At 35.9% G+C, this 25559-nt stretch overlaps 2 protein-coding genes across 2 annotated transcripts in view; one reads left to right on the top strand and one right to left on the bottom strand.

Annotated features, from left to right (window-relative positions):
* The first annotated feature begins 622 nt into the window (after positions 1-622).
* Positions 623-16872, top strand: SCCPDH (saccharopine dehydrogenase (putative)). Its single transcript, XM_070950437.1, has 12 exons — positions 623-929; positions 2930-3042; positions 4967-5047; positions 6110-6239; positions 8758-8807; positions 9735-9865; positions 10235-10352; positions 11147-11266; positions 11357-11413; positions 12263-12374; positions 14423-14504; positions 16117-16872. Exons 1-12 carry the CDS (start codon positions 743-745, stop codon positions 16220-16222), a joined length of 1287 nt encoding a protein of 428 aa, XP_070806538.1. The 5' UTR covers positions 623-742; the 3' UTR covers positions 16223-16872.
* Positions 16873-17745: 873 nt separating this feature from the next.
* LOC139308732 (kinesin-like protein KIF28) overlaps positions 17746-25559 on the bottom strand; it is a 34445-nt gene continuing 26631 nt past the window's right edge. Inside the window, exons 19-23 of the mRNA XM_070932529.1 lie at positions 25200-25366; positions 21637-21743; positions 19398-19548; positions 18227-18417; positions 17746-17910 (exon numbers count right to left, since the gene is read on the bottom strand). Of these exons, the coding sequence (XP_070788630.1) occupies positions 17746-17910; positions 18227-18417; positions 19398-19548; positions 21637-21743; positions 25200-25366 (781 nt within the window). The remainder of the gene's footprint in view (positions 17911-18226; positions 18418-19397; positions 19549-21636; positions 21744-25199; positions 25367-25559) is intronic.

Raw genomic sequence — 25559 nt, 5'->3', positions numbered from 1 at the left:
CCCTACTATAAGCAGGTATATACAAAAGTATGAAGGCTATTGCTTAATGCATTGTAAGCCGCCCTGAGTCTCCAGAGAAGGGCGGCATATAAATCGAACTAATAAATAAATAATAAATAAATAAAAGGAGCAGCAAACGACCAGTTGCTTTTTCCCTCCACAGAGGAACTTCGCGCGATTATTCTATTTCAGAGGTCTTCAAAACTTGGCAGCTTTAAGACTTGTGGACTTCAACTCCCAGAATTCTCCAGCCAGCATAGCTTGATTCTCCCAGAATTCTCCCAGAATACTCCAGCATAGCTGGCTGGAGAATTCTGGGAGTTGAAGTCCACAAGTCTTAAAGCTGCCAAGTTTTGAAGACCTCTGTTCTATTTGATAGGTTGAAACAACGGGGCACCGGGACGAGCAGAGAGCGAGCCAGCGACCGAGCTCGCCCAGGGGGCGAGGAGGAGGAGAAGGAGTCGACAATCTCGGCGGCTTCGAGAACAACAAGCTACGCAGGGAGAGGCAAGCGGGAGCGAGCCTTGTCACGGGACCTGACCAGGCCCCAGGCTGTGGGCGGGGCCAACGCCCGCCCCCGCCCCCGCCTCCGCCTTCTTCGCCGTTTTGTTCTGCAGCGGTCGAAGTGAAGGTGGACTGTCGCTCTGCGCCTCGTCCCTCTCTCTCTCTCTCTCTCTCTCTCTCTCTTCCTCTCCTCGGCGCTCGCTCGCTGGTCGACCGAGAGTTTTGGCTTCTCGTTCCCATGGCTACCGAGCGGCCTTTCCAGCTGGTGGTGTTCGGGGCCTCGGGCTTCACGGGGCAGTACGTGGTCCAGGAGTTGGCGCGAGTAGCTGCCGAGGATGAGCTGCGAGGCTCCTTGCGCTGGGCCGTGGCCGGCAGGTCTCGGGAGAAGCTGCAGGAGGTGGTCGAGAAGGCGGCCGCCAAGTTGGGTAAGAGAAAGGAGGGCAGGCAGGTCGCGTGGCGGAGTTCGAGCCTTCCTGTCGGCTCCGTCCCACAAACTCTGCAGTAAAACAACTTAAAAGATCCGCTCAGTTTCCTTGGCTGCAGTCGGAAAATCAATAACGTTGACCTTTATATTGTCGTCCTGGGGGTGTGGGGGGGGGGGAGAAGGGAAGGGAAGGAAAAATAGGGTTTTCTCTAGCCTGGCCCTCTTCAGATGCCTTGGGCTGCCCTTCCCAGCGTTTCAGTTAGCACAGGTGTGCCATTTGGTTGGGGCACATCTGGAAGGAGAACAAACGGACCTTGCCTCATGTAATTGATTCCCTTTCTCACATGAGATAAAGCCTGGAGGCTTTGCTTAAGAAAGTTAAAAACAGTGATGGGTTTCAAAAAATTTTTTACTACTGGTTCTGTGGGTGTGGCTTGGTGGGCGCTTGGTGGGCGTGGCAGGGGAAGGATACTGTAAAATCTCCATTCCCACCTCACTCCAGGGGAAAGTTACTGCAAAATCCCCATTTCCTCCCAATCAGCTGGGACTTGGGAGGCAGAGAATAGATGGGGGCAGGGCCGATCAGAATTTTTACTACCGGTTCTCCGAACTACTCAAAAGTTCTGTTACCGGTTCTCCAGAACTGGTCAGAACCTGCTGAAACCCACCTCTGGTTAAAAGAGTTGCTGATCCGGATCAAAGTTTCATCTGATCAAATTGCTTGTCTCTCACAGTGCCAAGGAGCAAGAGCAGAGATGGTATTCAGCAGGTTCTGACCAGTTCTGGAGAACCGGTAGCGGAAATTTTGAGTAGTTCGGAGAACCGGTCAATACCACCTCTGGCTGGTCCCGCCCCCTCTATTCTCTGCCTCCCGAGTCCCAGCTGATCCGGAGGAAATGGGGATTTTGCAGTAACCTTCCCCTGGATGGGAATGGAGATTTTACAGTATCCTTCCCTTGCCACATCCACCAAGCCACACCCAGAGAACTGGTAGTAAAAAAAAATTGAAACCCACCACTGAACAATAGCAATAGCGCTTGGACTTCTATACCGCTTCACAGTGTTTTACAGCCCCTCTCTAAGCTATTTGCAATACACTCCCTTTCTATGATTTTAAATGACAGGGCAATTAAGGCCTAATAGGAGAATAAACAAATACCACTGGTTCTGATAGAGAAGGGACTTAATGCATCTCCTTGGACTCAGCTTTCCAGGGTCGGTAAAATGAGGACCCAAATTGTTGGGAGCAATATGCTAACAGAGAGGAGGGTTAGCACATTGTCCCCAACAATCTGGGTCCTCATTTTACCGATCTTGAAAGGATGGAAGGCTGAGTCCAAGTAGATGCATTAAATCCCTTCTCTATCACAGCCAGTATTTGTTTATTCTCCTATTAGGCCTTAATTGCCCTGTCATTTAAAATCATAGAAAGGGAGTGTCATTGTATTGCAGCTCATTGACCAAGAGCGTATCTCTGTGCCCCCCTTCCTGTTTGGGGCCAAGGAAAGTGAGATAAAATTATGCATCAATCTGCATTGACTTAGGTGTAGCCAGAGAAGTTATTATTTTGCAGTTTTATACTGCAATTTTATAATAATAACACTTTTAGGATGGCTTGCTTTACAGCCTTTTTCCCAACGCTACAAGATCTTTGGAAGTCACCAAGTTTGTTTCCAGAACTAGATTTGTTCAGTGAAAAGAAACATTTTTGCATTTTTGTCCTTGTGCATTATATCTCTTTTATATACTATTTACTTTTTTTTTCTAGTGAGCTTTTGTAACAAGTGACTTATTTTCCCACATTTTTACTTGCTTGTGTAGAGAAACCATATTTGGGAGGTGGTGATGCAATTTATATAGAAGAAATATAATTTGTTTACTGAAAGCAATTTGAAAGCTAAATGTAAAAAATAGCATCAATAAATGGTGATTGAATAAATGGTGGATTGAATAAAAATAATCAAAGGTTTTCAGAATAACATGTCAATGTTAAATTTTCAGGGAAAGCAGAACTGAAGTCAGAAATTGCCATAATGCTATGTGATGTCAGCGATCCATCTTCTCTTGCTTCTATGGCTAAACAAACGAATATTGTTCTAAACTGTGTAGGCCCAGTAAGTGCTTTCTTCTATTTTTTTTTCATGAATAAATAAAAAGTGTGCTTGTCCTGAAGCAATTATTAAAACATACCATTGTTGTAAGATATTGCCAGAAATCTATTTGATTTTTATATTTTATAATTACAACATTTTTTGTTATTTCTTTAGGAAGATTTTTATCTGTTAAAACAAAATGTTTCCTAGTTAAATGCAAATTAAAGAGAAAATCCTATTTTCTAACACTGAAACTGAAATTCATAATATTAATTTGTTAATCACTCTTCTATAGTATTAAACAAATTAAAAAAAAAAACTTGTGCTATAGCTGGTACCAGAAACAAATGGAAGTGAATAAACTATTAACATCAAAGTAATTTTATATACCTTATTTTATGCTAGAAAATGTAATTATCAAGCAAATTTAAATTATTGTATTATTGTATTAAATGTGTTTAAGTATTGAATCTAGAGAAAGTATCTTCATATTTGCAAACTAGGAAATTATCAAGAGAAATGAAACATTCTGAGGCTGTTTTACAATAAACTACAAAAATACTAGCCTGGATAGTATTTTATCATTGGTACATTACTTCATCCTTGATTGCCAAAATGAAACTGTAATTCAATAATAAGGCAACAATTTTGAAACAAAGGATCTCAAATGGGCTAATTTAAGGAATGTATCCAAATCCGGAACCCATGACTTCTGTGGAACTGAAATTTGGCAAATTTTATAAAACTTTTTATGACATAAAAAATACTGTGAAGCATTTTATGTCAGGCTAAGCCCAAGAATGACATAAAATAATAATTCAGTTAGAATTCAGTTCTTTATTTGTTTATACATAGTAGGCAGAATCTTACCAGGCTAAATCCTTCCTACTACCAGCCTACAGATATACCCTGGGAGATTCTGGGGAGTGGCCATCTTGTTTTTTCTCTGTCTTCTATCTAGCTCTGAGCTGGGCTGCCTCTTGTCTCCCTCCCTCCCTCTCACATCCCTCCTTCTGGAATGTGTGTCCTCCTTCCTGGGAAACTGCCATTTCACTGTAGTCCATAACCCCAACTTTCCCCTCTGTGTGGGCACCGTCTCAGATTTTATGATATAAAATGTCACAAAACATGGCTTGTGGTCGGTTAAAGATAAAGTTGATCAAAGATAAAGAGATGTGTTGTTATCTTCAATAATAATTGACTTTTTCTAATTAAGGTTGAATGATGAGGTTTTAAGTATCTTTTCAGATATGATGTGAGATAAGAGAATAAATTTGTAAATCTGTTGATTAATTTTAATATAGTTATCTGTTTTTTCTGATAACATTTAATGGATTTTGATTGACTATAATTGCATGATAAGGTTTTGGTGATTTCTTATAGGTATCCAAACTTATTCAAAAGTTTGGGATATAGAAAGAAAAGAAAGGATTATAAAGTAGGTTTTTCGATTACGTTTATAATAGATACATTGATATTTCTGATAACCCTTAGTGGATCTTTGCTGATTAGAATTGAATTATAAGGTTTTAAGACTTGCTTACAAATAAGGAATTAGATAGGATGAAGATTCTTTGTTGCTTTTTAAAATAAGGTGATCAGTTATTAAAAAAAATTATACTTGTGACAAAGGAGAGTTTTTTTTTCTTTGCTACACTTAAATATTTTTATGCAAGTTACATTTTTCTTTTTGTTTTAATTTTTTTATAATTTTTATTCAGGTTTATATGTATAACTTTAATTCCTAAATTATTATAAAATAAACCCAAATATTTTTATTCACATTGAATTTAATGTATTAGCTAAAACATAACTAAATCATAACTTCGTTAAGATTCCTTTATTCCTTTATTCTTATTTTTTAAATGGAAAGAAAACTTCAAACAAGGTTTATTAAATTATCCCAGATTAATATAATTTATTAGTCTTTTTTCATTCTTAACAGTACCGCTTTTTTGGAGAGCCTGTGGTAAAAGCTTGTGTTGAGAATGGGACAAACTGTATTGATATTAGTGGAGAACCGCAGGTATGTACAATTAAGAAAATAAACCAGATTTTGAGGAATAATATTTGGATTATGTCACAATCCCAACTCTTTTTACTTGTATTCCTTATCTTAGTGTAGGATAATTATTTACTTCACATATCAAACTTTGTATTGGTGCTCTGCATACTATGTGATGCAGCATCCATGGGTGCTGGGAACTGCAGGGTTTTTTTTGGGGTGTCTGTGGTTTTCTCTCTATTCCCACAAAAATCTCCTTACTCATATCTCATTTCCATAAATTAGCAGTGTGTAGTGTACTGCAGTGTAGACAGTTTAGGTTACTAAAAGTATTTTTATTTATAATTGTATTTTTATTTATAATTACATTTTTATACTACCTTTCCTCTGGAAGTCAAAGAAAATACACAATTGGGGTTTTCCTTCCTATCGTCGTCACCGTTTTATGAGATAGGTTGGGCTGAGAGATGGTGAATGGGTTTACACCTGGGCTTTCTTAGTCCATTCCCAACAATTTAACACACCATACTCGCTTTTTTAGGTGAAATTGTAAAATTCTATAAATCTGTGCTGAATATTAAACATAATCATTTTTAAATTTAACTGTAAAATACTGAATTGTTTTGATGGTTAATGACATTTAATAAACAAACATTTATAACACTGCAAGATGGCACGATAGCCCAGAAAACAGTTTTAAAAATGTTAAGGGGGGAAAAATGTTTTTTGTTTGAATGTTAGAAATGCATTGCTTGTTTCTTTATATAATATTGTGTTTCTATTTTAGTTTCTGGAAGGAATGTATCTACATTATAATAGCAAAGCTGAAGAAAAAGGAGTATATATTATTGGAAGCTGTGGTTTTGATTCTATTCCAGCAGATATGGGAATATTATTCACCAAAAACAGCTGAATTGTTTTGATGGTTAATGACATTTAATAAACAAACATTTATAACACTGCAAGATGGCACGATAGCCCAGAAAACAGTTTTAAAAATGTTAAGGGGGGAAAAATGTTTTTTGTTTGAATGTTAGAAATGCATTGCTTGTTTCTTTATATAATATTGTGTTTCTATTTTAGTTTCTGGAAGGAATGTATCTACATTATAATAGCAAAGCTGAAGAAAAAGGAGTATATATTATTGGAAGCTGTGGTTTTGATTCTATTCCAGCAGATATGGGAATATTATTCACCAAAAACAGCTTAAAAGGTGATTTTTATGTTTGATTGTTCCTTTGATAAATGCTAGGGGAAATATGTTAGCTACTTTATTTTTATGTTTAAAGATATTAGATTAGTTCATGGTAAAATGATAGCCTGTATTCTACAAATAATCTGTTCATTAATTATTTAAACATGTCCCACCCTACTTCCACCTCTTTAGCTCACATTCTTTTAGATAAGCTTTCATTGATCAAATAAAAACAAAACAGTTCCTACCCTGCTTGTGAACAAAAACATATAACAAAATAAAAGGGGGAAGAGAGGAGGAAAAAAAGGCATCAGTTCTGAAATTTAAATAATGATAAAAATAAATAATAACAGTTTAGAGAGTGGAAATGTCTGGTGGACCGAATATCTGGCAGTCTTACTTCCCACATATCTCTTGTTGAAATCTAGCTGTGAAACCTTTGAAACCTAGCTATTCAGGGAGAGACCTCCCCCAATTTTAATCTTTCAACAAAGTCAATGGAATGCCTCTATTTCTGATTTCTTCGGCAGTAATTACACTGTTTACAATGTACACCATTATATCTCATTCATTCTAAACACTGCGCTTAAAGTGATTTATTTACTTCATTTGTACTCTTTTTATTCTGACAAGTACTTGATATAGATAACAAAATATGAAAGTAGAATATAAAAAGCTAATTAAACTGATAAACAAGATATTTCTTTACAGATTTTGTAAATATCGAGGGGGGGGCCAAATATAACTCTTGAAGGAGTCTTTACTACAGCCCTGGAAGCTACATGGCAGTGGAGACAGTGTCAAAATATTAATAGGAAAAGCCTTTTAACAGTTTCATAAAAAGAGAGGCAGTTGCATACATAGCTCTAAGACTTACCAGCACTTTCAATTGTACTGCATTTGTAATTAGTAGATAACAGGTATTTCCTAAATATATCCATCCTTTGGTTCCTCTGCCTTACACAAACTTACCATATTTTGAATCAGTTGCATTTTTAATATAATTTTCAGGCAGAGATTCAGTTGTGATTCCACACAGTTGAATTGTATTGTTCTCCTCAAGATAGGATGTAATCAAGATGTGGATAAACATCAAATCTATCCAGCTCAGGAAAGATATCAACTGGCAGACTAGGCATAATAAAGAAAATTAACTCCTTTCTACAGCTGTTTGCACATCCAGTGATGTTTGAAAATCAAAGAACACTTCTAGACTATGAACCTGCTTTTGGGGAGAATGGAATCCCATCCACAATTGGCTAAACCTCAGTTCCCAATTCAGGTTTCTGTTCCCAATAGCAGTTCTGTTATTTTTTCCTTCATTTTCAATTTGTTTTTCCTCATTTATTCCATTATCAAATTTAGACTTTGTTTAAGGGTACCAATTCTTCCTTAAAATTGATGGTTAAAAGCAACCTTCTGCCGCATAGCTCCCAGCGACCGGTAAGATCCCATAGAGTTGGTCTCCTCCGGGTCCCGTCAGCTAAACAATGCCGGCTGGCGGGCCCGCGAGGGAGGCCTTCTCTGTAGCTGCCCCAGCTCTCTGGAACCAGTTACCTCCTGAGGTCCGGACCATCCCCACCCTATTGGCCTTCCGAAAAGCGGTGAAGACCTGGCTTTTCCGGCAGGCCTGGGGCCGTTGATCTCGCTCTTATGATCTGGCGAGATCCGGCCAATGGCGTAAATGAGTTTTTAATGTTTTTAATTTTTCAATGTTTTTTTATAATTATTTTTTAAAATGTATTGTGAGCTGCCCTGAGTCTTCGGAGAGGGGCGGCATATAAATTTAATTAATTAAATTAAATTAAATTAAATAGGGTTTCAAAAGTTGGATTATCTTCCTCAGGTTCACATAGTGTTGAACAATATAACAGACAATATGAAAGTACCATGAGGGATAACACAGGTCAGTGGCCTAGGTATTGAAGAATAGTCTCCATCAGCTCCCTTGTGGCAAAACAGAGAGGTGCACATCTTCTTCTAAAGAACATATCTCATAGACTTGATTCCACTAGAAAGTTTAGAAAGATACTATGGACTCTATACAATTTTCAATACATAGACAAACACCAGAAAGGCAGACCTTGTATTCCTTGATTAACTAGAACAGCTTGTGGGAAGATCACACAGATCGTCTATTCTCTTGAATTTTTCAGTGAGCTGCTCAGATGAAACCAGGGTCTATTACACCCTTCTTCACTCATGGTCAAGAACCTGAAGTAAATCTGATTTGCAACCTGTTCAATCTTGGAGCACTTCACAGTTGAAGTTGCATATTTTAATGTGTTGAGTAGAAAGTGAAATCCTGGTTTCTGTACTAAAAGAACCAAGTGAAATGAACATGTTTCCTTTCTTCCTCTTTACAGAATAGCTTATGTGCCTCAACTAAATTGGAAGTTGTGTTGAATGTGTAAAAAAACTTACAAATACTATATGTCAATTATCCAACAGTAATAAATATTAATAAATTGATAGTTTTTTAGAATATTAACTGTTCCTTACTATCACAGATAATTATTAACTTTTTTCTTTAAAGGTACCTTAACTGCAATTGAAAGTTTTTTGACACTAAACTCGGGACCAGAGGTTAGTTAATTTCTTAATTAACATGGACAACTGCTAAATTATAAAAACTGTATCATGAAGCTGAATATGACCATTAATATATTTTAACTATTGGCAGATTCTCACTTATTTGTTTCATTTACTTTCTGCCTCAATCTAATAAAACTGAGCAGTTCACACCAAGATATAATACTGATACACTTACAATACATTAGATATAAAAACAAAAGCAGTACCAGCAATCAGCAAAATAGCAAAAAATACCTTTTAATGCTTATTCTGGTCTAATCGTTTGTTTTCATGCATTTTCTGCTATGGCTACATTGTTAATAAATAATATATGATATTGAGTACATTTTATATTTATTTGTTTATTTCTTTGCTGCTCTACTGCTCTATTCCAAATACCTGTAGCAATATAAACAGCTCCTTAAAATTTGTTATGATATATTAGTTAAAATATTACCATTGGCAGAAAAACCTGTTAACATTTATCTACATAAAACAGTTAACAATGGAAACAAATGCAATATAGTACTTTTCTATCCAGGAAAACATATCCCTCAATAGAATTTTTTTCCCAACTATCCGTAAAGGAAGAATTTTGAAAAAGGAAGGAAAACTAGGCACTTAATTCAGAGGAATCTCTTAATATTTTTTTCACCAGTTCTCTCAATTTCTGACCTTGCCCGTGTATCCAAATTATGGATTATGTTGCCCTTTCTCATGCCTGTTTCTGTAACAAAATTGTTGAGCAGAAAGAAAGTAAAAATGGCCAAATGTAAGCACATAGCTTTTTGATATACATTAATATAATATCTCAGTCAATTTTGGTATATAATTTCTATATACTGCATATGCTTTCATGGTTGGGTTAATAATGTAGATGTGCCAAAAGTAGAATGTCATTCCAATATAGTATATTGAATTATAATGCCATTTTAACAGGGTGCCTGTATTCATGATGGAACCTGGAAATCGGCTGTATATGGCTTGGCAGATCAAGACAACTTGAAGAAAATTAGAAAACAAATTGGACATAAACCACTTCCAGTATTTGGAGCAAAACTCAAAAGAAGGTATAGAAAATATATGTCTCTTAGTGTTTTTAAGTTTAAGCCTTTCCTTAAATGAAATGTGGTATTGGAATTTATCACTAAAAAGTAGGTGAACAATTCTCTAGAATGGAGGCACCTATATTTTACAGCCCCAGATAGTGATTTTCCACTATTCCCCAAAATTGCAAATCTATTTTGCAATTATACTTACCCAAAATAGAAAAACAAGCTGAAGATGTTAATCTCAAACCCAGTAATATCATTGCACTCATCCCCTATCACCCTTGGAAAAAAAAACACTGCCTATCACTACTGTAAATATACTTATGTTTTAAAAGTGCAAATCCAAGTTATATTTGTTATGCTTCATCTTCTCTTCATCTTTTTTAGAGGTATAGTATTTTACAGTAATGAATTCAAACAGTATTCCATTCCATTCATGGGATCCGATGTCTCTGCAGTAAAGCGAACTCAGCGGTATTTGCATTCACATTTGCAGGAAACACCTGTAAGTTTATTTAACATGTTATAACATTCGTTTTGTTTCTTTTTAACAAAGGTATACAAGCTTCTATCTTTCATGTAAGCGATTCATCAGTGATGTTTTTACTTTTTAATAATAAACCCTTGTCGGTATCTTGTTAAGTTTTCAAAATCTGTATATAGGGATTCACCATCTAAGTTATTCTTCAGAAGACACAAAATTTCCACCTGCTCCTCTTTAGCCCATTACTTTCAGGCACAAGTCCTTGTTTGTAAGACCATGTTCAAGCAAATAATAATTGCTCAACTCCAGACTTATACTTCAAATTATTTCTTAATGGCAAATAGGAGGAAGAATATAATTGTTTCTTTTGTAAAAATGTTATGTTATATTATGTTATATTATTATGTTATGTTATTCCGTTAGAATCCTTAATTTCCTTCTAATATTTTGTCTATAGATTGACCATCCTTTAATCTCAAGGATTTCAGAATACATTTCCTTTATAGTGCCTTTAGAAAAGTACATTACTGTGCCTTCTTACTATTTTGACCACAGATATGTTGCTAATATTGTGTATGTGACAATGTAGACTCAGTATTGGAAGTGTTTTCTTTAATGCCTGCTACCTGCAGTTGTTCTTACAATGTCCTGATTAAGGATAAGAAGTGTATTTCCTAGATTAACTTTTTAATAATTTTGCTTGGCTTGTTTCTGAATAAATTCTTGCTCTTGATTTATTTTTTTTACTCAGAATTAACTTAAATGTTTCATGGAAATGGATACTAAACTTGATATGATTTGTCTCTCCTATACAGGTGCAGTATGCTGCTTACACCACCGTGGGCGGTCTCACTTCTGTCATAAAGCTAATGTTTGCTGGTCTTTTATTTTTAATGCTTGTGAAATTCAACTTTGGAAGAAAGCTCCTGCTAAAAGTAGGATTTCTTTTAAATAGCTTTGAAATTTGACAAATTTTGTCAATTGTTCAATTATTCTGAAACTTACTATGAAACTGCTTTCTTCAGTATCCTGAATTCTTTTCTGGAGGATATTTTACAAAAGAAGGGCCAACAGAAAAACAGGTAATTTTTTACTTTTGTTCTTACACACTAATATATTTTGTAATTATTGTTTTCTGCATATCACTCACTGAATCACCATCTATACTTAATGCAGTAAAAGAGGTCGCATCTTTATTATTCTATTTTTACTCTGATATCTTAACATGAGACCGTTATACCTACTGGATCAAACATATGTTGTGCTCTATAGCCTATATTAGAAAAATGTTTTAATCCAATACATGGGTTATACATTTTACTTCTAAAAATGCAGACTAAATATCTCAAGGTTCCGTAAACAAATTGAGTGAACAATGGCAAATATTCCATTTGGGAATGCTAGGATACATTAATAGTGTTGAAGTACAATAGGCAAACTTCACTTGTTTCACCATTTTACTCAGATTTTCATTGGATATGTTCAGATTTGCTGTATGGCATCAGAAAGCACATCTGAATGTTGAATAAAAAAGGCAAGATGTAATCTTGTAAATATAAACCTTTTTTATATGTTATATTATTTGCATATATAGCATCTCAGGATTTCAGTCTGTCAAAAATTCTTTGGCTGATCAGTAAGAATTAAATCATAGTACTATTTTCTCTTAGCATAGCATGAATATCTTTGAATCTAGTTTGCTATGTCAGAAATACTAACCCATAACTAAGTTTTTCTCTTATCTTAAGGTTACATAAACATTGTTCTTTCAAATCAGGTTGGAGATAAAAATCATGGTTAAATAATTTGATTTCATTTCCAAAATGGGTATAAATTAGGATGCAGGGTAATTGTATATAGTATATGTATGCTTGATGTACACTGAGGTACTGTCTGGTGATAAATAATGTTTCTTATCTTTTGAATGACAGATGGCAGGATCATCTTTTGAAATGACCTTTCTTGGAGAGGGATATAGCACAGGACAAAATCCACAGGAGGGCAAACCTGATGTTAAAATCTGCACCCAAGTGAAGGGACCAGGTAGAACAGTAATATTGGAGCAAAATTAATTGTATTATTAATTATGTACAACAATACTTTATTTAATATAAAACATGATTCATATAGCATTAAATATACAAGTAGCAGTTCCACATGGTTGTGTGCATAGCGATGTCTGCAAGGTAGGTCAGACTGACAAAAGCAGTGTCATGGCATTGCAGTGTACAGTGTGCCCTTTTTTTATATGCATTGTGATTATAGATATGACCCAAAGGGGGTGGAGTTTGTGATACAATAGCCTAATACTTTCATTATGGATGAATGTAGCAGGATTCTGTGGTTGCTGTGTGTGAAGGAGTTCTATCAGATAAAACATGTTACAAGTAAATAAGAATAAGAAAGCTCTGCACCACATCACATAAAAAGGTCATTGCATTTTTTCCAGCAGTAGATAATGAAAATAATCTTTTGTATTCCTCTTCGCTATTCCAAAATAACTGCAGTGAAGTGATATTAAAACAATCTTTTTATATGAACAAGATTTCAGAGAAATAACAAACAAGTGAGGTATGAAGTTCAATTCAGACAGTTCACCAAAACTTGTTTAAAAATTTGTGAGCAAAGCCATTCGCATCCTTGTTTTGTGTAATTGCTTTGTTTGTAAAAAAGGTAGAAAGTAAAAAAGTTTTTTTAAAAAACTGTTCTATCAAGTTGATGAGAACCAATTGCAATTTGATTTTTCCTTACTGCCAGATATTTTTTCAGTGACTTCTAATCAATAGTATGATCATGATGTAATAAGAGGCAAGGAATGATGGAATTCAGAAATCAGAGAACTGATTTTTATATGCTTATGGTGAACCTAGGTTTATTGTTTCAATAGTGGCAAAAATTTCTCCTTAAATTTAGCCTGGAGATAAAATATTCATTAAAATCTTGATGCCACTACCCCAAAATGATGAATATACAGTTCTTATATTGTTTTTCCCCTAATATGTATAGATGTAAGAAGTGTGTTGAGGGTTAAATTTCCCTCTGCATAGTAGGCAACGGACCGGACAGCAAAGAGATACGTTGCTGGTTAAACACACAGATACTCACAGACTCTGAACGGTGAAAAAAAAAAAACATTCTTCACTCTTAGTGAAAAAACAAACTTGGTTTCTCAAAACAATGATAACACGTCTTCGAATAATCACTCTCCAACACAAAACATAGTTTGCTTACAATTCTATTCAGTCACACACAGTCTCTCTTCAGGAGATCAATCATCAAATAGCAGGAGCACGAGCTCCCGGGCTTCCTGTCTATTTTTATGGCTGCCTGATAATAGCACAGCCAATCATTCTTATATCATTTAAAGTCACAAACATAGTTTTTCTATATATTACCTACCCAACCGTAGGATAAATATCCAACAAAGTGGCATTTTTTAAAAATTCTGTCTTCCATTTACTTAAAGGATCATTTGGTTATAAACAATTACATGTTATTTAACAGGTAATTTAGGATATTGATTGTATTTAGAGGTACATCAACAAAATTCCTCCTGAATGCTTAGAGAATGATTGTCACCAGGACTACCAGTATTTCTATTTTCATACACAGTATACACAAACGTGCTATTGCTTTTTTCTTTTGTTATTGAGTCCAACGGTTAATTGTGAGTGTGGTGGCGCAGTGGTTAGAATGCAGTATTGCAGGTTATTTCTGCTAACTGCCAACTGCCAGGAGTTTGGCAGTTTGAGTCTCATCAACTCAAGGTTGACTCAGCCTTCCATCCTTCCAAGATGGGTAAAATGAGGACCCAAATTGTTGAGGGTAATATGCTGATTTTGTTAACCACTTAGAAAGGGCTGTAAAGCACCGTGAAGCGATATATAAGTCTAAGTGCTATTGCTGTTGCTTCTCTTGACTTCCCTTCTCTGTTCAAGTTCTTGTAAATTCTTCCTGTCCTTATTGGCATTCAGATAAATCAACTTCTGTATCTACTATATTTCTACTTGATCACAAGTTTCATTTTCCATCTTCTTCATCTCAAAATGTTCTGAAGTGATGAGTGTAATGATATCTCTTTCTCTTTACAGAGATTGGTTATGTTGCTACACCTATAGCAATGGTACAGGCTGCTGTGGCACTTCTTAAGGATAAGAATTCTCTTCCCAAAAAGTGAGTCTATCTTATTTTGCATCCTATAGTTACTAGATGAAAATAAGCACCAGAGAAATTCCACAATTGCTAGTGTAAGTTTTTTCAAAGAGGTTGAGTAAAATATACAGATAATCCTCTACTTACGACCACAATTGAGCCAATTTATCAGTTGTTAAGTGAGACATTTGTTAAATGAGTTTTGCTCCATTTTACGACCTTTATTTGCCACAATTGTTAAATGAATCACTGCAGTTAATATGTTAGTGACATGGTTGTTAAATGAATCTGGCTTCCCCATTGATTTTGCTTGTCAAAAGATTGCAAAAGGTGATCACATGTGACCTTGGGACACAGCAACAGTCGTAAGTATGAACCAGTTGCCAAGCATCTCAATTTTGATCACATGATCATGGGGATGCTACAAAGGTCATTACTGAAAAACGGTCATAAGTCACTTTTTTCAGTGCTGTTGTATCTTTGAACAGTCACTAAATGAATTATTGTAAGTAGAGGACTACCTGTATTTAAGGATAAGAAACTAAATGGCAAAATGCTATTGGCTGAACATACAGTTCCATGCTATAGTAACTCCCATTTTATAAACCCTCATTATCCACATATTTTGAGCTATTTATAGAAAGCTGGCAGTGAGGAATAAACATTGGAAACACTACAGGCAGTCCTCGACCTACGACTACATTGAGTCCAATTTTTTGTTGTTCCTATGCAAGGCAATTGTTAAGAGAGTCACACCCCATTTTCTGACTTTTTTGCCATGATTGTTAAGCAAATCACTGCTGTTAAATGAATCATATATTCGTTAAGCAAATCTGGTTTCCCCATTGATTTAGTTTGTCAGAAACTCCCTAGGAAGGTTGTAACTGACAATCTCAGGCCCTGGGATATTTTAACTATCGTAAATACATGGCATTTGCCAAGTGCCTGAATTTTGATCATATGATTTGAGGGGGCACTGCAGTGGTCACAAGTGTGAGAACTGGTCATAACTCACTTTTTTCACTGTATGGTAACTTCAGTCACTAAGCGAATGGTTATAAGTTAAGGACTACCTTTATAAGGAGTTTGATTAATCTTATCCTAATGTTTAGCTATATGATATTTGGACAAGGAAAACTAGGTTTTTACAGGATCGCTAAGTACAGTTCTAGTTACAAGTGGTAAAATAATCTGAATAAAAACTCTTTAAACTATGTTTTGTATGCCATCTAAACTTGGTTTGTGAATAAGAGAATTTACTAATTTCTTCAAACCTGCTTATCATGTTTATGATTTGAGCTGCAGTGGTATGTACCTGGATAGGTTTTATTGAATTCAGTAAATTTACAATTATGTAATCATGTTTAAGGTTGCGCTGTCTATTGCATTAGTTACTCCATAGTTATTTCATGCTTCCAATTTATAAAATCACTGTTACGTTTTTTCCCTTTTTTTAAAATTACAAACTGTGTGCATTAAGCTAAATGATTTTTGGATTATGTCAGAAGAAAACCCCATCTTTAACCCCCAAATTACATTAATATTTGCATTAATGTGGTTTGTTGTTAAAAAAAAAAAAAAAGGCTTGCTTGTATCTGTATGTTGTTAACCACAAATGTGACTTGTTTTACAGAGGTGGTGTCTATTCTCCTGGGGCTGTGTTCTATAATACAAAACTTATTGAGAGACTGAACAAGCATGGAATTGAATTCTCTGTCATAAGCAAGCCTGAAGTCTGAAATCTGACCAGCAACCATTTGTGTGTGTGCACGCGAGCATGCACATTCAAAATAAAATAATAATAAAGTTGATAATATGTATAGTGTAAAGATACTGTTGCTTAAATGGTTCATATGCGAGTTAGGAAGATGAATTTATTAATATTGGAAACAGGTAACTGCCATTAATTAATTAGCAGTGGTTAATCTAATGGAATGACTCATAGAGCCCTCTTGCTTTTTAGAAACAAACCCAATTTCTATGAGACATTAAATCTAACTCTGATCATTTCATTTTTAATCAGTAACGATGTATACTTTTTTCCTATTTGATTTTTGAAAGATTGCAGATTAAATTGTGGAAACTGTGTCATCTGATCAAATATTGAAGGTGGGAATAAATTCCATTGACATCTTGTTGACTAATGGAATAAAGTAATTGTCCTTAGTTTAGGTCTTATTGAGTCCAATCATTTGGTATTTTTCTATATTTTATTGTTTGCTATAGCATTATGAAAGCATTTAACCTTTTAAATTAAACTTCATATCTTAAGTATCCATTCCAGCTGAAACATACCTGAGTATCTGACGTTTTTAAGAACTTAATCTCATACTTAGTTGCTGTTATTTTCTTTGTTATTTTTCAATGCAATAAAAGGTTTGAAAATCTGTTTTTGGTTTTATAAATGTTTAAAGCATAATTCAGCTATAGTGTAAGAATTAGCACGATCCAATAGGTTAAGAATATGGTATATTTCATTCTGCTATTTTAGATAGTATTATGGAAAATGGAATACCATCTCTAATTTCTTTATTAGCTCAAATTAAAAGCAAGATTATGAATCCTTATGTTTAATGCTGAAGGCCTTTTTTTTTGCATCCCGAACAGAAATGAGATGTTCTGGAGCTGCTTATGTTTATTCATAATTTATGAGGCAATGAGCTCATCAACAACACAAACTACATGGATATATAAAAATCTAAACTTTTATTATGACTTGTACTGATAAAGAGAATGAAGACTATTAGAAGTCTCATTCCATCCAATAAAAAGAGAAAGCTGAAACGAGCAAAAAACCTTACTCAGTTTAGGAACTATTTGAGGAGAAAACCACATCCCCACCAATACTGGCAGGGCAAGCTATGGAATATAAACTGAACAAACCCCACACTCAGTAGACACTGATGATGTCATCTAGTTGGGTAATGAAATGTCTGCAGGCAGACAACCAAGCTCAGAGAGCATCAAGAACTCTGTAAGTCTCATTGTTTGGAAAAGAAAGTTCATAATTAGCAACAACAAATTTTCTCATTATTCTGTTATTGGGAAGAGTTGAAGATGACACACAGTACTATCCCTATTGCGATGAATATTAAATTCTGGTATACTACTTTCTATGTTGTAAACAAAGTCTAAAGGAAGAAAATTTTCAAAAAACTAATCTTGAAATTGTGAAGAAATTAGAAGGCAGTTGACATATAATGATATATGTAAGTACTGACTTAATTTCCAACTTACTAATATTTTATTTGGTAAACCACATTCACTTAATGCCTTGCTGTAACCTAGCCTCTCGTTTCTTCTTAACTATTAAGGCAACATCATATTTCAGTTTACTTATACTTGACTCAAGTTGTTCTCCAAAATCCTTCAACAAGTGTGATTGTCTCTCAGTAAAAAGTCGAAGTAGTTGAATGTTATCTTCATCCTAAAAATAAAATAAATAGCATTCTTTCCTGCAATATTGTATAGTAAAAAACGTTTAAATAATAGTGCGGTTCATTATGCCTATCAAGGAAATAGGAACTTTGATACGAAAACAGCAAATGGGCAGCCTATAGAACAAAGCTATTTCAACAAGGTACTTTAAATAATTACTGTATACGTTAATTCGTATTTATCACATTATTCCCCAACAATTTTGATTTAGAGCTAAACTACTCAGACGTTGTGGAAATGATACCCAGAAAACAACACAAACAAGGAAGACATCCATGTCTTCCCAAGAGAATTATAATGTGTACCGGGGCTCTGTAGTGCTGTAGTTTTAAGAACTGTCCTCTGATCACATTCATTTTCTGGTAGAAGGATTTGAGAGCTTTAGCAAATTCAGCATCACAGCTGACCCGAGAACTGCACACTGTGCGACTATCTCTCGATGCTGCTGAAATTATCTTATTAACTTGCAGCTTTGAAGGAGATTTTAAGATCTTACCTATAAGAAGAAGATTTAAAATCAGTATCAATGGGTTCAGAATAGGAATGCATTGTACAGAAAGGGACCCAACATAAAATGTTAAAGAGTGTTGCTTGTTTGGAGCTCTACTTGCAATCATTCCTAGTATCAGGAAATTTGGGATACATTTGTTAACAAAATACAGGTAGTCCTCCACTTAAAACTGTTCATTTAGTAACTTCAAAATTATAGCACCACTGAAAAAAGTGACTTGTGACCGTTTTTCACACTTACAACTATTGCAACATTCCCATGGCCATGTGATCAAAATTCAGACACATGTCAATTGACTCACATTTATGACGGTTGCAGTGTTCCAGAGTCATGTGATCACCTGCAATTTTCTGACAAGCAAAGTCAGTGGGAAAGCCAGATTCATTTTGGGCTCGATTGTGGTCATAAGTCAAGACTACCTTTAAAGCTCTTGTCTGTATCCTAATTTTGTTGTGATATTTACAATCATGCATCATAGCTTAGAAAATTGTGATGATGTACTTAAGTTGTTTGACTGGCACTGGTAAAACCTAGATTCAAATCCATTCTCGGCCACAGAATCCCATTGGGTGACTTGAGGCCAATAAATCCAACCTTCATCACAGGGTTGTGGTGGGGGAAAATACAAGGAAGATTTATGTAGTGTATTTATGTACACTGCTTTGCTCTTGAATGACGGTTGGAAAACATGTCATAAATAAATGATCTTCAGAATACCATCCCGCTACAAAGTCAAAAATGAATATTTCACTTGAAACTAGTTGGAGCGTTCCATCCGGGTCTCACATTAATAATTATTTTAAAAGTTACCATTCTCAGCAATTCCAGATGGGTTTAAGGAATGTATAACATTGTACTTCATCAACAACTGGAGCATTATCAGCCTGTGGTAACAGCTGGTTTATCAATTTCAAAATCAAAGTAAAGAAAAGTAAAGAATTACATTTTTATTTTTTTATACTTACTGAAATGGGTTTCTGCCTCATATTCTTTCAGTTTAGCCTTCAGATGTACGTTTTCCTCTGTCAGAGTTCTATTAATATCTCTAAATAAGTCAGTCTCTTCTTCTAGTTTTAACATCTTGTGGTAAAGTTCAGCGATATGGCTCTCTGTATCCTAAATAAAATATATTGTTTATGATTTAGGATGTGTACATACAATTATTAAGATGGAAATTGCTATTAATAATGCAAGCTTTTTCACTGAATTAAAATGGTTATTGGCAATTTAAAAGCAAAGTCCAGAGCTCAGTGCAGAATATTTGAACTGAAGTCACAGAATAAATATTTTAAGCAATATGCTGAACTAAGAGGACAGGGGCACTGGGGAGAAATAAAATGTGCTGATAATTTATAAATCATAAAGTACATAAGATCTCCCTTTGATGGGAGATTAATATGATTAATGGTTACTGATTAATATATTGCTGGAAAAGCCTTCATTCATTTAGGAATCGCTTCCTCAAGAACAAAACAAAACAGCTCTCCCATCAGCAAGAAACAATTACACTAATGACTGCAAATATACACATCACAGAGACAAAGACTTAATTGCCATTAAATCAATGCCAATTCACCACATAGGTTGACCTTCTCCAGAAGGCTCTTCAGAACTTCCGGCCTATTGCTGCTATATGATAATATCTTAAAAGGATGGTCTAATGAGATACGGTATCACTAAATAAATCATTTTTCCTTATTATAATAATGGGACTCGCTCTCAAAACAGCAGTTCAGAGGGGAAGCTGATCCAGATACGAATACTGCATGGACTAAAGACTAAAATCCCATTATACAGTCCTAGGTTGGATAGCTGCTCACTTCTGAAAAACAATTCGACAGTTGAGAACTGTGTGTATAATCTGTTTAAAGTATGCCAAGTTAGGAGCTTGACTGTAAGCCACCCAGAGTTATCCTGTGCAAAGATAAGCAGCAATGAATTTAATTAATTAATAGCAAGAGTAAGTACATGAAAATTTCCAGAAACCATCTGGAAAGTTAAGGCCACAAGCTAGAGCTGGGAAGTATTCTTAACCTGTTTCTCCTTTATCAATCATTCTCATATTTCTGTTTTCCTAACAGAAGAGGTAGCCTTTTTCTGGTTCCCTACTTGTTCCTTTCTGCTGGTTTCTTTGGGATTTAGGTCAGAACTCGTGATGTATTTAATTCATCCCTTTCTTCTAGCATATCAATGGGATTTTTTTCCTTCCTTTTAGTCCTGATCCCTTTATCATCTATAGCAGGGGTGTCAAACTTAAGGCCCAGAAGCCAGATCCAGCCTGCGGGGTATTTAGATCTGGCCCGCAGGGCCGCTCTGGAAACAGCGAAGGACCAGCCTGCGTTGCTTCTGCCAGCAAAAACGGGCTCCCCAGCTCCCATGTGCAGCCCTCCTGAGCTCTGTTTTCACTGGCAGAGGGTTGCAGGAGGCTGTGGCAGCCGAAAACAGAGCTCAAGAGCCTATTTTCACTGGCAGAGCACTCGGGCCACCACAGGTGCCCCCCCCAGGAGTGACATTGAGCTGGTCACGTGCACCCGGGCCCCCAAGGTCAAACACAACCCTGATGCAGCTCTCAATGAAATCGAGTTTTGACACCCCTGATCTATAATAATCGTGGCAACAGTTTGATATTAGTTGCTCTTCCAAAGCTCTGGGACAGATCAGTTGCCAATTTATGGCACATTGGGAAATCTGTTTCTATTATGTTGCAAGGAAGCTGTGATTCTATTCCTACAATAGTGCTTTTCCCTCATAAACATTTGTGCAAGATTGAATGTCTATCTTGAGGATATCCCAAATGAAGTGAGAGTGCAATGGCATCAAACTATACTCTTCAGTAAATCTCCCATTAACTCTTGCCACAACTATCTCCTCCAACCTTTGAAGATTCTGAGCAGTGGGTCAAGAGAGTAGGATCTTTCTGTCTGGATGATCCAATTCCAGCCTTATCACACTTTTAACATATTATCTCGCCAGTACCACTGTCCCACTCCAGTATAACTTTCTACTTCTTTCTCTACTCGCTTAACCTTTTCCAATTAGGCCTTTTCCCAACAACCCTCTAGGATCCTTTCCCCAGACTCCCTCCTGCCTCTGTTTCATAATCCTTCTCTATTCAAAAGCAGGCCAAGTACATAAAAGCATTCATTATTTGAGCCGAATGGAAATGAAGAATAAACTACTTTTAACTGCTGGTCACGCACTCACCAGATCACCTCGTGTTAAAATCCCCGCTTTTGGATTATCGATAATATATGAGCCTTCACTAATGACAGCCATCCCTTTCTCGGTCGGACACAGTTCTGCACATCCTTCTGCAGGACCAAGAAAATACTGTTACTTAAGAAGCATGCATTATTTTCTAGCTGACAACAGGATCAATTTATGTCAATATCGTTTATTTTTCTATCAGTAATCCTGAGTAACCTTGAAGTGTTGGACTGATATGCCCTTAGGCTTCAGACTTCTATTTTAAAGATTCTTTACAACATGCTTCTAAATAGATTAGCCTCAGATACCTCGAGTGGTCCTTCTTCCCCTCTCACCTGATGGCATATTCTGCTACTTCAGGTGCCTGCAGGCATCCCACTCCTAGACAACAACCACCATTATGATATTGCTCATGCTCAGTATCCTAGGGAAACAAGGAAGCATGATAGAGGACCCAGTGTCACCTAGGAAGGCTAAGAATGCTGGACGAATGACATCCAAGTGATGTCATCCAGAGTCACTGAATCAGGGAGATGGACGGCATTAAAATTGAATAGATAAACAAACTATCTAAATAATCAAAATAGCTGTGGTAGTCTAATAATGACCAAGCAAGATAAACCAACCAACAGTAAAAAGAATTGTGCATTTGGTCCAAAAGTCAACAGTACAGCTTTCTACACTGAAAATTGAACTTGAACTGGTATCGCATATACTGTATTATTCCAGCTCCTTATAATGCAAAGTGGTCTGCAATGCTTAGAAGTCACAGCCATGGGAATAAAATATTATATTATTATTTTCTTCCTTTCAATTATTGTATTGTTTCTGCTTAGTTTGATATTTCTCATGTCTATTCGGCCAATAAATTCACATATACAGGCATAATACATATATCTGTACATATAAACATACATACGTACATTTTTATTACTTTTTTGCAGGTTTGCAAAGACTGGCACTTTATATCAACAAGCCAAAGTAGGGTGGGGAATCTTTGATAGACTCTTGATATTCCTAAACTACGGATACTATAAGCCTGGCTAAAGGTGACGCAAGATGGAAGTTTAATGCACCAACAGAAATAAATTCTATATCAGTACACTACAAGTACCTCCTAGTTGAGGGGAATAAGGTAATAATCTGTTGGATTGCATGGTGAACTCTTGATCAGAGATCTCTTGCCTAGCAAAGAATAGTTTTTGAGTAAAATTGGACATGGTACAGTGGTGAAATGTAAAATTTGTTACTACCAGTTCTGTAGGCGTGGCTTGGTGGGGGGTGGTAGTGTGACTTGTAGTGTGGGCGTGGCCAACTTTTTTTTTTTTTTTTACTTTTAAAAGCATTTTTTCTACAACCTCTTTGGCCGAACAGGTTGTAGAAAAAATGCTTTTAAAAGGCTCTGACGATCCCAACTGAGCCCTGCGATCATCAGGTGTTTTGTTTTTTTTACTTTTAAAAGCATTTTTTCGGCCGAAGAAAAAATGCTTTTAAAAGTTAAAAAAAAAGCCTATGATGATCGCGCGGCTCAGCTGGGCATTGGGGGTGGGCAGGGATTTTTGCTACTGGTTCTCTGAACCACCCACTATCATCGCTACCGGATCAGGCGATCCGGCCTGAACTGGGAGCATTTCACCCCTGACTTGGTAGCATTTGTGTCATAGCAGCCAAAGGTACTTTGACCAATACTCTTCATAGTGTTAGCAGAGAATTCTGCATAGGGAACACACAGAGCTAAAATATGTAGACTGTCTTACTAAATAGTATTATGTGAAAGCCTTGGTGGGCCAGAGTTATGATAAGTGATGGAAACCAGCATCTACTGCATGAGCCCACCTGGTGACAATCATGGCATTGGGAAGAATGCAGTTTAGAATATAAGATGAGATAATTCTGAACAGCTTGAATGAATGAGAACAATGGACAATGCTGTGTGTTTCCGAAACTGAGAATGATGTAATAGATCAGAATACCACAGTGTCTTACAGAGGAGGGAGGCAAGGAGGATTAAGAAACTTCCCAACAGTGTGGACAATTAACCAGTGGAACAGCTTGCCTTCAGAGGTTGTAGGTGCTTCATCATTGGAAGTTTTAAAGAAGAGACTAGAGAACCACCTGTCTGAAAAGCTATAGGGTCTCCTGATTTAGATAGAATTAGATAGAAATCTTTGTTAACATTTCATTCTGATTCATGAGTCACATGCTGTCCAATTTAGTTAATTATTGAATATTAAATTTATCAGTAACAGGTTTTGAAACCTGTAAATCTTAACACAGGTAGTCCTTAACTTACGACTGCAACTGGGACTGGAAATCTGGTCGTAAGTCATGATTGTTGTAAGTGATTCCTAACAGAATAAGTGGAATATGAACATAAAGAGAGAATATGGGGAAAGTCCTGGATTAGACAGAATAAAATTGCTGCAAGAAAATAAAGAGAAAAAAGAAGGTTGCAAATAATGTAGTCCACAGAAGCAAGAGTCATTAAGAAAAAAAAAAGAAGCAAAGAAAACTCAGAGTGGAATGAAAATTGAAAAATAGTGTTGGAACTGGGTGAACAATGCTTAAGAAATCAGCAAAGTGAATGGAATTTAAAATAAATGTCATGAAATTTCTGGAACAAACATAAATTCTCAGTATACATACAAACAACAAAGTGATAAGTCATAGATCATAAATCATCAGATACAATAATAAATCATAAGGTACAAACAATTGAAAAATCATAACATACCAATAGGAGAACATAGTATGAAAGATGAGAAGTTGAGAAAAACGAGAAGATGACAAGGACAATAACAATACAGGTAGTCCTCGAGTTACGACCACAGTTGAGCCCAAAATTTATGTTGCTAAGTGAAACATTTGTTAAGTGAGTTTGCCCCATTTTACGACTTTTCTTGCCACGGTTGTTAAATGAATCTTTGCATTTGTTAAGTTAGTAACATGGTTGTTAAGTGAATCTGGATTCCCCATTGACTTTGCTTGTCAGAAGGTCACAAAAGGTGATCACATGACCCTGGGACACTGCAACTGTCATAAATATGAACCACTTTCAAGCATCTGAATTTTGATGATGTGACCATGGGAATGCTGCAATGGTCGTAAGTGTGACAAGCAGTCATAAATCACTTCTTTCAGTGACCTTGTAACTTTGACTGGTCACTAAATGAACTGTTGTACGTTGAGGACTGCCTATACAGTGTACTACGTGCATAAATATCTTGAGGTATAAGACAGTGTTAAGGGAGTTATGCTACTATGCTAGGTAGCGTATCAGACAGCAGGGGCTGAGGTAGTAAATGGGAAATTTAAGGAAAGGGTTGATATTGAGCAGGAAGTAAGTCTAGCATGTATGATATTCCTTGGTGTTATGTTTTGAAGCCTTTCTGAAAGCTGAGGTATCCAGGGTAGGTTAGGAAGACTAAGAGTAAAGGATTTTTTAATGTTGTTTTAAAAAAAACAATAAAGGACTGGTTTATACAGTGTGTTTGTGTATATAGGCATGAAGCTTATCAAGAGGCAAACGTAATTTAATAATGCTGATATTAAAAGAATACCTTGAAGTCCCCACAAGTCAACAATTAAAGCATTTCTCTGTAGATAATTCAAAAAATCTTGGGAAACCTTCATGGATGAAAATTGAACCAATTCATCTATTTTAGGATTTGCGTTTTTCCAAGCAGGTTTTGTGTATAATACATGTGGGAGATCATAAACTTTATATCTAAATATGCAAAAGAAGCAATAGTTCAATGAAAAGTCAGTTATTTTATTACTATTTATTTTCGCACTCCTTTCCCTCTGAAAGAGGCCCAGAAACAAAGCTAAAAAGAATCAAAGCAACATTCTTTTTTTTTTTAAATGAAATTGAGCATTAAACAGGCACATACCTTCATCAACAAGACAATAAAAATGCA

Source organism: Pituophis catenifer, unplaced genomic scaffold, assembly GCF_029215685.1.
Source record: "Pituophis catenifer annectens isolate HBS135680 unplaced genomic scaffold, rPitCat1.0.hap2 SCAF_1, whole genome shotgun sequence".
NCBI lineage: Eukaryota > Metazoa > Chordata > Lepidosauria > Squamata > Colubridae > Pituophis > Pituophis catenifer.
This window is presented reverse-complemented; position numbering and strand designations above follow the sequence as displayed.